At 40.4% G+C, this 12,976-nt stretch overlaps 1 protein-coding gene across 1 annotated transcript in view; it reads left to right on the forward strand.

Annotated features, from left to right (window-relative positions):
* UBAC2 (UBA domain containing 2) overlaps positions 1-12,976 on the forward strand; it is a 160,565-nt gene that overhangs the window by 89,219 nt on the left and 58,370 nt on the right. Inside the window, 2 exon segments of the mRNA XM_059041971.2 lie at positions 4,917-5,040; positions 8,463-8,510. Coding sequence (XP_058897954.1) covers positions 4,917-5,040; positions 8,463-8,510 — 172 coding nt within the window.

Below are 12,976 nucleotides of genomic sequence, written 5' to 3' on the forward strand. Positions count from 1 at the left end.
GGCTTGGCAGGGTCGTGATCATTATCCTCACGTGTTAGGAAGCTCTCATGGTAAAGGGTTTAGATTGTATGTGTCAGTCTTCCTAACTCCAGAGAGTAGAAGGAAGGCCTGTAAGAGGAGGTTAGCAGACAGCTTTCAAATCAAAATGTGAAAGGAGATCTCAAAAGTTGAGATCAGGGCTTTCCTGGTGGCGCAGTGGTTGAGAGCCCGCCTGCCGATGCAGGGGACACGGGTTCGTGCCCCGGTCCGGGAAGATCCCACGTGCCGCGGAGCGGCTGGGCCCGCGAGTCATGGTCGCTGAGCTTGCGTGTCCGGAGCCTGTGCTCCGCAACGGGAGAGGCCACAGCGGTGAGAGGCCCGCGTACTGCAAAAAAAAGAAAAGAAAAAAAAAAAAGTTGAGATCATAAAAAAATGGCATGTTGTCTGTTATTCAGGTGCTTGCATAAACCGGATGACTGTTTTGAGGGATGTTGTAGAGAGAATTGAATCATTTGGTAGGAATTTGTAACCCTGTGACCTCAGAGGCCCTTCCACTCCAGGATTTTGTCAAAGTGGCTGAGGACCTTTAGCCTCTCAGTGGTGTTATTCCGTTGAGAGGCTTGTTAGGGTCTTATAAGCTCTAAAGTGCTGAAGATCTGAAGAGAAACCTTGTCAAACAGAAGAGCTACAACTCACCTAAATTCTTTGGGTCTCCACCCCATTATATAAAATAAAAGTATTGAACTAAATGATCACCAAGACAATTCCTAGTCCAATAATTCTGTGAGGAGAAAACACAGAGATTTTATGATTTGGTGGATCAATGTGATAAAATCTTCTAGAACTAGTTCCTTTAAAACTTGGATTGAAGAATCCTTGAAGAAGACACTGATGAGAAGAAGTTTTTCAATTTGTTGAAAAGCCATCCTGGTGGGGTTTTGGTTTTTAGCTTTTGAAATAGTTTTTATTAAGTAAAATGTTGTTATATCATGAAATCTAGGTAAAGTAAATGGTCTAGCAATCTGGATCTCCCCTTTTTTTGGTATTAGAGTAGTCAAGTGTATAAAGAAGAGGTGATAGGGTAATTGTCCTCTGGGGTGCCGTTGAGGTTTAGTGTGAGATAATTTCGTGAGCTCACAAACCTTATTTTCATTGTTGAAAGTTACCAGGATTTCTTTAGTTGTACTGTAAAAGTGCAGTCCGTGTCCTTTTCTGTAGAAGAGGTAAGATGGACGTTTGTGACCCGAACTGAGAGTTTCTACTATTTTATTTGTTCTGTCAAGCACAGTTGTGAGTAGAGAGTAGATACTCAATAAATTTATTATTAGTGATGTTAGTGAATGATTTCTTTATAACCCGTGTTCCTCCTTTCTGAACTTCAGCCCTATATGCTTAAGCCAGATAGGACTTCCAGAAGTTAGCTGTTCACAATACGAAAAGGTCAAACTGAGTTATTGTTGCCAGTATAAGGAACAAATGTTGTCATAAAATAAGGAAAAGAGAAAAACTGGTCAGTGACTAAAAACACTCAGTGCGTATAGAAATAGCAATGGAAATTTTCTACAAAACAACGTGTATAACCATGGTCTGAAATGTGTGCTTTTGTGTTATGAGTAGATGTGGGTTAGTATTTAGTCATCATTTAAAACTACACAGTGATGAATAACTTCTAAGGAATTTTGGAACTTCTTCTATTGGTATATAATATATGAGCTGGGGTCATTAAAATTCCTATCAATATTTCTTAGTTTACGTTGGAATGTAACTCAAGCAAGAACTCTGCTTCAGATTTTTTATTATAGCTTCACTCTTTACACTTTATTGCTAAATGTAAACAGAAGACCTTCTATAAGGTAAGTACCTAAAGACGTGTTCTGTAGTGAGAAGCTCAAGTGCAACCAAAATAGAGTTTTCTTATCATTACCAAGAGACCAACAGGCCATAGACATACACATTTTGAGTGTATCTGTGAAACTGTATGTTTTCATCCCATTAAAACCAACAAAACAAGCAAAGGAGCTCTTTAGAACAAAAGACAAATTCTGCTCGGTGGTTTTACCATTTTAAAGAGGAATCCATTGATTCGGCAAGTACTCACTGAGCAGCTACCGTGTACCAGGCGTGGCTCTGCAGAGCGGAGGGCAAGCGGCAAACAGGCTGGCAGAGATCCCTGCCTTCGTGGAGCTTCCCTCCTGGCCGCGGCGACAGATGATAAATAAGCCGCGTAGTAAATTAGGAGGTTATCGGTGCTGTGGGGAGAGGAAAGAGAGAGGGCGGAGTAGCGGCGGGGCTGTGAGGTGGGCGCAGGCTACAGTCAGGGAGGGCTTCTTGGAGAAGGTGCCATGTGAGTGAAGACCTGAAGGGTGTAAGGGAGTGAGCGATGCACTTGTCTGTGGGAAGATGGCCAGGCGAGGGGGAAGCAGCGGCACGCGCCCCGGGGCACAGTGTGCCCGGTCCTATGTCCAGGGAGCAGTGAGAGCAAGTAGGGGAGGTTACGGAGTAGAAGGCAGGTCTGGGTGGGGGACGCAGGGTCTTGTGTGTGTTCGTCACGACTTTGGCTTTTGCTCTTGGCTGGCGGCGGGTCATTGCAGGATTTTAAGCCCAGGAGCGATTAGGTTGTTCTTTTTAATGAAAAGAATGCACAGCTGCTTCATCAGCTGTGTTTGTGTGTCGTACTGATATTTAGAACGACAATTTAAATAACCCTCTGTTAAAATTGCTTTCGTTAACCTTTTTTCTTTTAATCTAACAAATGTTGCCGGTGGATTACGGGTAAGTGTCCACATTAGGCACCAGGGGGATGCAACGCTAACTAGAACGTGGTGCTTTCTCATAAAATGAATCGTCTAATGGGAGATGTTTTTTAAAACCCTACGTAGTTAGTTAAGATGTAGATCATACAGCTGTTCAAGAATAAGAATTGTTTCATTGCCCCACATTTAATGAGCTTTTCTCCTGTGCCAAGCACTGGGTCCAGTGCTGGGATAACCACGAGGGTGTACCTCCTTCCCTGCCTTGGGATGTATTCAGCCCAGGAGGAGGGCCGAGGAGTGAAGCATTCCAGACCCGTCTGCCAAGCTGTCCGCAGACCTCTGCGGCCGTGTCCCTGCCATGTCCTTACGAGATCGCGGGAGGCTGCATCCTACCCATCTTCAGGTCTCCAGTCCTGACCAGGGCCTGGTGCTCAGCTGTTCACTGGTTGGGGTTTTCCCGCTTCTAGCATTTACTACATTCTTACGGCTGCCTGCAGATGATGCTGCCGTTTATCACATCTTCAACATGTGTTTGGTTTGGTTTGGTTTGGTTTTGAATAGAATCGAGAGGACAGTGAATGATTTTTTTTAATAATACATCCTCTATCGAAGATGGGAAAATGCACGAGAGGGACCTGTTGTTTCCACAGATACGACAGTGAGAACATTTCTTTGTGGAAGTGGAAAATATTTCTTGCATTTTTCTTATGGTCAAGGCAGTCATTCTTTGTACGATGCCACTTATCCAAAACATGAGAAAATAAAGGTAATTAAATTAAGCTGTGAGTTTAATGAAGAATGGGTGTAAGTGTGTGTCCAGACCACATGCCTCATTCACGTCTCCCGCCTCGCCCTCCTAGGAATGTGAGTCCGCCGTCCTGGAGCTCTAGTTCCTTGAGGTTCGGGGCTGCTTCTTACTTAGAGATGTGGACGGAGCTGCTTGTGGCTGGCCCACTGCCTCTCACACAGATTCGCTCAAACAGTGAAACTGGGGTAGCTGTGAGGGTGATGGAGAGCAGCTAACCGGCAGGAGGGTGGAGGAATCTCTGGGAAGAGGAGTTGAGCTGTGTCATACACCGTAAGTGTAAGTTTCCTAAGCAGAAAAGTGCAACGGATACTCTTGTGTTGAAACAATAACCTGTGTCAGTGAATATTCATCAGAGCCTAAGGTGCCCGGGGAGCATCTGGGCGGGGAGGGGGTGAGAGGGGTTGGGCCAGATCAGGGGAAGGGAGAGAAGGACGGTTGCAAGGAAGCACACTGGTAAGAAAGAATCGCAGGACTTTGCTCTTTCGTGCTGATGTTTGAATTTCCTCTTCGGATGCTGGCATCCTGTGGAAGGAAGGGTTTTAAACGAGGGTGTGACATGATCAGAGTTGTGTTTGGGGAAGACAATACCGTTGGCAGTGTTAGCAGATGGATTAGAGGGAAACAAGACTTTAAGTAGAAAGACGTTTGTGACTTTTGAATATGTCAAGTCGAAGGTATCAAATCGAGTTTCATAGCCAAGGTGAGGGGACAGCCGGACAGTCTGGGGACGCACTTCATTTTTTTAGCTGAAGCCGTAGAAGGGCTTAGGATTATACCAGGAGAGACTGGAGCCAGAAGAAAAGACTAATGGAACCCTGGAGAGGGTAGGAGAGGAGTGGTGGGAGACACATGGGCAGACCAGCAAGAAACGGGGTTTAAGACAAAAGCAGGAAGGAATTTGAGGAAGGGAGGACAGGAGCGGCGAGCCATGTCAAGTGCTGGAGTGAAATGTAACTGGACGGAGTCTGAGATGAAGATTTTGGATTTGACTGTGTGATGAAATGTAATGTTTCTTGCTTTTGGTTCATCTAGTCTCTTTCATCAGATTTCAAGTCATTCATGAGAAGAAAACATAGCATCAACTTTAAATTTTCTCACAGTGCTGACAGTTCATTAGTAGATGCTGAAACACCTCTTTGCAATAGTTTTGGGAGGGTCGACAAGGGTTAGATAATTAGAGGTCTCATAAAATGTTATATATATGTACAAATTATTTGGGATGTGATGTACGTATAGAAACCAACTTGCGTATCTAAGACCATGCTTTCAGACTGAAATAAAATGATAAGCAGTTACTTCAAATATACACTTACCATTGGTATTTTTAATTGAGTGTTACACCATAGTGATTTTTGTTTGTTTGTTTGTTTGCATAGCCTGGCACCTGTGTTTGCTCTGTTTGTACCATTTTACTGCTCCATCCCGAGAGTCCAGGTGGCACATATTCTGGGCCCGTTGTCCATCACAAACAAGACACTGATTTATATATTGGGACTACAGGTACAGTATGCATTTTTATGTTCATGTTTCTTTAACCAGATCTCTCTCTCTCTCTTTTTTTTTTTTTTTCCGGTCTTTTTCTCATTTGATCTCCTTGAGAACAGTGTGTTTTTTTTCCCATAAGTTTGGCTTCTTGATCTATATCAAATGTTCAAAGGAAGTGTTACAGAACAAGAACGTCAAGGTATATAAGATAGTAGAATACTTTCATAGCCTTTAGAAATCTGATAAGAGCTTTCACTGTAATTTGTATCGGTGGAAAATATTTTAATTTCATTGTACAATTGCGTTCAAGTATCTTTGAAAAATCGTAGTATGAAGTGGAAACAAATGAGAACAATCAAAAGGTGGAAAGTGGAGAACCACTGTCAAAATTAATTTATTGAATAGAGTCTCACAAATAAAGCTCTGAAGCAGGAACCAGATATGCTTTGCCAGCTTCATAACTCCTGCGCTGCACGGGCTTGACTGCACCGTCACCATCCACTAGATGGTTTGACACGAAGGCCATTAGAGGACTGGCTGTTTGACTTAGATTGAAAAAGATTATCTTCACCAATATTCAATGAATATTGATTGCTCTCTGCTGGGTTCCAGGCGCAGTAATAGAAGATACATATGATTTTCAGTTTTCAACCTGTAGTACCTGTCACTTTTCTTTCACTCTCACACTTTTTGATGTAAACTTTTATTCAGCTGTTTCCTGTGGTACCATGTGTAGCTTGGCCTTTTGATCCACCGTATGCTCATAACATTCCTTACCCCACGCACGTGGAACCGGATACCAGTGTCACTGTAGAATGCCCTTCTCCCTCCCCTTTTAATCTTCAGCATTTCCTCTAACTTCTCTAGTCTGCTGTCCTGTGTTAGCAGTGACTCATCTGGGGTGGGTGTTTCCTAACCATTTTACAGCCGTTTCTCATGAAAGGTGTTTATTCTTCATCTCTCAACCTATATAACGTTACAGTCTCCCTTATCCTCCCGAATGCTCATATAACCTAAGAGCCCATTTCCACATTTTACTCTTATTACTAGGATTTGCTGTGGCATGTTTAGTTTTGTTTTTTTTTTTTAAGATGTTACAACAGAAGGCAGAATGCAACGGTCGAAGAGCACCCTGGGTGGGGGGCAGGAGACCCAAGTTCCATTTCTGACATGGCACACACTACCTTGAGACTTGGATCAAGTTACGGAAGCCTCTAGGCCTCATTGTTGACTCTAGTTATAGAGTGTCTTTTAGGGTGAAAAACATTGTTTTATTAATTACGGAGTAGGAATTCAGTGGAGCATTGTGGAAAGTCTTTGGAGCCACGTAGACTTTGGTTTAATTAGTTGCTCTGGTAATTATCTTCTTTCTCTGTCACTTTTTCTGAGCCCATCTATAAAGTGGGGACAACAGGGTCATTTGAAGGATTAGAGATTATAGCATTGAGTTTTTAGGGTAATCTGAACAGATAATAAGAACTAAGTCAATTGGTTCCTATTATTAATTAATCATTTATGTCTCTATGGCTGCCACCTTTGGCTTTTCTGAGATTGTGAGTGGGTTGTTTGTTTTGTTGTGTTGTGTTTTGTTGGTGAGGTAGAAGTTGGTGTCAGAAAGTAGAGGTGGAGACGCCCCTGGCTTCTTGATAAAATCTGAAGTCCTTAGCATGAATGGCATCCAGGGGGGTATCTTCTAGCCTGTTCCGTGTCAGCCCCTACCCCTCCCCACCTTGACATGAGCATGAACCTTTTGTTCCCGAAACTTCTGTTCTCTCTTTCCATCCCTCCCCTCTGGACCTTCACACATGTTTCTGTGCCTCTGTCTCTTACTCAACAACTTCTTAAAACCAGGGACTTTGACGGATGAACGGATGAGTGAATGAATGACTTTAATCATTATCAGTAGAGCAAAAATATTTGTGAAGGGTCGTTTAAGTACACATGGCCCAAGAGCCAGTCATGTAATGCCCGGTGCTGGGGGCTGTGGAGGATAAAATGAAGCATGAGATGTGGCACCTGCCCTCAAGGAGCCCAGCTGTGAGAGAAAGCATACAGTAAGTGCTGCGAAAGTATTAGCTGTTTTATTGTTCCCTACACTTTTAGAAGAAGACTACAGAAAGATATTTTTCCACATAATTCTCATCCTTGTTATCATCAGTCATTCACGCTGGACAAGCATCTGTGCTAGATCAAAGGATTAAATTTTAGGTCAAGGGGTTAAATTTGAAGTTGTAGCCAGTGCTCATTTCCGCATTAGCTGACACAAGAGCACAGCTTGTCAGACTCTTTTCTTACCTGTGTTTTGTCATCTCCTACCTTTGTCTTCTTTCTGTGCATCTTTCTTTCTGTGTATCCTTGATAAATGGGCACCACTTTGAGGCTTTCATTGTGTCAGCAGTGAACCCGCTTCTTTCTCTACAAGCGGAGGTGCTTAAACTCCCCATCTAAAGGTCTAAATGTGAACAAACACTAAGCTACAAAGTCTTTTTTTTTTTAATCTATATATGTGACTTTATTTTATTCCCTATATATTTCCTATAAACAAGGGCATTCTCTTATATAACCATTGTTCAGTTAACAAAATTGGGAAATTAACATTGATACAATCTTATTCAAATTTTTATCTTATTCAAGTTTCACCAATCGTCCCAGTAATATCCTGTTATTAGGCTACACATCTTTTCTTTCTTGCAGGAACACTTTGTGATGTCTTGTGACTTTTTTATTTTTTTAAACCCTGAGCACACCCTTGGATGTAAATGATTTGGAAAACAAAGGTTTCATGAGACCTTTCATGAGACCCAATTCTAACTGCTTTTGCCATTAATGAACTTTGATACCATTACTTAGTTTGCTCTTTCTTGGGTAAACTGGAATGAGAGTATCAGCAGTTAAGCGGAGCAGCATTGGACATGGACCTGTATGCTGGTAGATGTCTTCCATCTAAAACTAGAGTAGCAATAACAAGAAATTGAAATGAGAGAATTATATAAACTAATATTACATGTCATTACTTAACACCAGGCATTGGATAGTGACTACATATTTTGTATGTTGTTAATGCTAATAATTTCTTTCTATATAGTGTTTTACTTTGTTTAAGCCAATTAATGTCCATTTGTAATTAAGAATATGCTTGAATTTCACTTATTTTTCTTTGCACGGGAGTGGGCTGGGTTCAACCAATCTGTTTTAGGCTATTGAAAAGCTGAGTTAGGTCTTGGTATAAAAAAAAAGAAAGAAAAGAAAAGAAAAATTAGTATGTTGTTTTCTTTTATATAACAGAATTGATATTTATTAATTTTCTGTTTGTTTATATTAACATATGTATAATTAAGACTTAACGTAAATGGTAATGGCTGTAGTTATGTAAAAATAAATATGCTGTGACTGGCAGTTGAATTTCATTTTTAGTTGCCTTTTTTTTTCTTTTATAGCTTTTCACCTCTGGTTCCTACATCTGGATTGTAGCCATAAGTGGACTTGTAAGTGTGATTCCCCCCTCCCTCAACTCCCCCTCTTTTCTGAACAAACTTTAGGGAAAATGTCATATTTAGATTATGGGTCATATTTAGTTGTCTTCAGGTGTCAGATTGCATCTCAAAGCTACTTCCTTAGTGATGAAAAAGCCAGTTGCAAGGATAATTGAGATGCAAGAAGCCAGTTTGTCTCAGTTTTCAAGGTAATTTTAATGAAAATTTTAGCTGAGTTTGTCAGTGTTCTTTTTAAATTACTTAGTAGTTGAACTCATAGTAGGAGAAAATGGCAGAAAAAGAAAATGAAGAAGTTGGATTTACCAGAATTAGTGAGAGATATTCTGCTTGTTTTGGAAAGAGACATGGTCATACAAGGGGAAAAATAAGGTTAAGTGGAAAGTCAGGTGGATTGGAACTGATGGAAGATTCATCAGGGTGTGTGGCCAGAGAAGGAATAGGGCGGCGTCTCCTCTGTGTGCCAGACCGCCTTCATCTCCCACGTCCCCACCCAGCTGTATTTTCTTTTCTTTTCTTTTCTTTTAATAAGTATATAAGTTTATTTTAATAAACTCTATGAGGTATTGAAAATGAATCTAAAGCATAAAATTGAGCTTTATTTTTCATCCATGGCTTAAATTTGAACTCTCAAATTTATCTAAAAATAAGTTTATAACTAGTACATGTGAAATATAGTTTTCAATTTCTTTCTTGGAAAAGACTAAGAAAATTACAGACTGGATTTATAGTAACATGTATAACATCAAAGGGAAAGGATTTGGGAATAACTGCATTCCACTGCAGACATTTTAAAGTAAGTTATCACTGCTTATTCTTGTTTCCTGGGTGAATGGTATTTTGAGACACTGGGTCATTACTTTAAGCCTGCTCACTTCTTTCCTTCCTTTATGCTCTTTGTTTCATTCCTTTTCTATGTTTATTCTTTTTATATACAACTTAATCCTTCACTCCTCACAACGTCCAGCCAGAATTCTGGGGATTGAGGTCACTTTGTTTCCCCCCTCCCTAAACATTTTTCTCAGATGCCCAGATTTGCTTCAGGACCGCAGAGCTGAACTCCATTGTGGGGTCTTCAAGCCATCTGAGCCACCTGGTACCCTTAAGACTTGTAGTGATTTAAAGGACAGCCTGGGGTCATACTAATCCTGTAGGGCACAGTGGCCGGGCTCTGCCCGGTCTAATCTCATCCCCACTTGAACTGCCAGCTTGATTGGCAGGTACTTAACCAGCCTGCAGACAATAGATAGTTCATTGCTTTCATAATGAAAGCAGCATGAGAATTCACTCTTTTGTTCATGATAACATTCTGTTTCTCTTAGCAGTGATAATCTTGAGCCCTTTTTTGGATATTTTCCTAAAGCATTCAGAAATTTGAAAAGTACCTTATTGTGTTACATTTCATTGTGTTAGTTTACTGTTAATTGATTTGCTCACATTATCTGAACTCCTCTTTAATAACTCCTTATGTGACTCATTTGTTTTAAGGCATCCCATTTTCTTTCTTTATTCTGTTTTCAGATTCCTGGTTTTAAAATAAGTTCTTGCTGTCACCTCAGAAAGTTTCACTTTGTGACATTCAGTGCTCTAGAACTGGAGGTTGCATTTTTCATCTCTTTCTAGTCTTTTTAAAAATCTCAAGTAGGTGTGTTGTGATCAGTCTTTTCTTGTACAGATGCTTAACAGGTGGTGGCGGTAAGGTGCTTGGTTTAATTTTTTAAAGGAATCAGAAGTTTAACAAATTTTTAACAGTAAACTTCCTAGTTTCAGAAGAGTGAATAGAATTGCTCAGTATTTGAAATATAATCCCCAGATGAATGTAGCTGGCATTTGAATAATCCCACTATTAGTAAACACCTTTGAGCCAATTGAATCTTCACTTTATAGTAACTAATTCAACTAATATTACTGACCTCCTACCATTACACAAATCTGATAAATCTTCATGTCAGCCTTGTTCTTTATTATTATTCCACCATAGGTAGATGATACTATGTTTACTTAAGACGATTAATATCAGGGATAATTACACCAGTTTTCCTTCATGCTATAGCATAGATGTTAGTGCTTGTTTTGAATTTAATGAATATTTTGTTTCTGACTTTTTCCAGAAAAATCATACTTTTGTTATGAAATATTTAATATACTATGGTGTATTTTAGATAAGGATAATTATAAAGGAGGATATTAAAATTATTTGAGAATATTTGGTTTACACACCACTGACTGAGGGATCGAGTTCTGAGATTCACAAAGCCACAGCTTGTCCCAGATGTCTCTTGCTCAACTGACTTCTCTTCTCCCCATATTTATCAGGCAACTTCCCTTTTTTGTTTCTGTGTGTGTGGGTGTTGTTTTTATGCTAAATAAAATACTAAAAAGAAAATAAACTTTTTATTACCAGAAAGAAATGCACAGATGGTTTTCAGTGTTTTGGAGGAATGTTAGAAGACCTGTTGATAAAATAATCACCTTTTAGCTCTGAAACCAATAGTTCTCCTAACATACTATATGTAGTAAGGAAGTAATTTTATTTCAATCTGTGTTTTTAAGAGAAAGAGCTTTTTTTTTTTTAAATAAAAAGACATTTGTATAAACCTAAGTCATGTGTTATCTGCTGTCATAGAAACCAAAACCTTTACTCATGCTCTTCTGAAAAGCTGCCAACTTTGCGTTTATTTTATTTAGTTATTGGTGGATATATTTGCTTAGGCTGGTTTTTCTCTCTCCTTGTGTCACCCATTCTTTCATGATTAGAAATGTTTCTGAATACATAGCTTACAAATATCCCGCTCACTAAAAGAGGAGGAGGAGATAAATTACATCAGGGCAGTATTTTGCTAGGTGGGAGTGCACTTTCTGTCTTCAGTGATGTCACAGAAAAGAATAAAGACTAAATATTTTTCCTGGGTGGAGGGGGGTTGGGGAAGTGTGTTTAGCTTATGAGGAGCAGTAATGAGTTAATTTGACTAGGACAGCTGTCTCTCCACAGTTCTGTTTTGTGAACCCTCAGGGATTCCAGCTGCTGCCAGAAAGGATAAGCGTCATTCGGTTTTACGGAAAGATTAAGATTACAGTAAGTCCCCTACATGCGAACCTTCAAGTTGTGAACTTTCAAAGATGGCAGTGTGCGTTCGCATGTCCAGTCAAGTTAGTTGACGTGTCTGGCGCACATTATCACGTGCGTGCATCCGCTACAAGTGGTTGTGCTTTTGTGCACTTTACTGTACGGTACTGTATAGAGTACAGTACTGTACTCTATACAGTATCTGTACAGTAGTACAGAATCTTTATTTCAAGCCCAGGATGTCAAGAAGCAAGCGTAAAAGCAGCGGTGATGTAGCTGGTACTGGCCTGTTCCCTCGATGCCAGCGCCTGATGCCAGCTGTTGTACTGTACCACTGTACTTTTCAAGGTGCTGTACTGTAAAACTAAAAATGTTTTCTTTATTTTTCGTGTTTGTTTTTCATGTATTATTTGTGTGAAGAGTATTATAAACCTATTACAGTACAGTACTGTATAGCCGACTGTGTTAGTTGGGTACCTAGGCTAATTTTGTTGGACTCCCAAACAAATTGGATTTATGAATGTGCTCTCGGAACAGAACTTGTTTGTATGTAGGGGACTTAACTGTATTCACATGTCCCATTGATACATGTTTTAATGTTGCGTTGTTCTTCCTTTGACAATTCTGGCTTTTAACACCAACATTTTTTTTTGGCTGCATTGGGTCTTCGTTTACTGCACACAGGCTTTCTCTAGTTGTGGCAAGCGGGGTCTGCTCTTCATTGCGGTGGCTTCTCTTGTTGCAGAGCACAGGCTCTAGGCGCGTGGGCTTCAGTAGTTGTGGCTCGCGGGCTCTAGAGCTCAGGCTCAGTAGTTGTGTACGGGCTTAGTTGCTCTGCGGCATGTGGGATCTTCCCGGACCAGGGCTCGAACCCGTGTCCCCTGCATTGGCAGGCGGATTCTTAACCACTGCACCACCAGGGAAGTCCCAACACCAACATTTAATATCTAAAATACGACTGTTTTCATGAAATTAGCAAAACTGTCATTGGAAAGCTTGGCTGTAGTAGCCAAGTGAAATGTTTCAGTGTAAGTGAGTTCTTCAGAATGTTAATATACACCTACTTTCATCATGTTCACACCTCATGTCTAACGACTCTTCTTCACATCTTTGGTGAGAGACCTTCAAAAATTGAGGCCACTCTATATGTCCACAGTTCCTCCAGTCTTGTTACACATTAATACTTTCTTTTCCTTAAAGAAAACGTTACTTTCTTATCGAACTTTGTTTAAGTTCTTTTGTGGTTCTGCAGAAAGTCTTTGGGCCATCCGTATCCTTGCATTTCCTCATTTTCTTCCATCTTATGAATCATAGTTATGAGTCATTACCCCTGGGATGGACCCTAATTCTCAAAAGCCGACATCTCGGGCCTGAGCTGAGTCTAGCATGATTA

Source organism: Kogia breviceps, chromosome 16 (assembly GCF_026419965.1).
Source record: "Kogia breviceps isolate mKogBre1 chromosome 16, mKogBre1 haplotype 1, whole genome shotgun sequence".
Taxonomy (NCBI): domain Eukaryota; kingdom Metazoa; phylum Chordata; class Mammalia; order Artiodactyla; family Physeteridae; genus Kogia; species Kogia breviceps.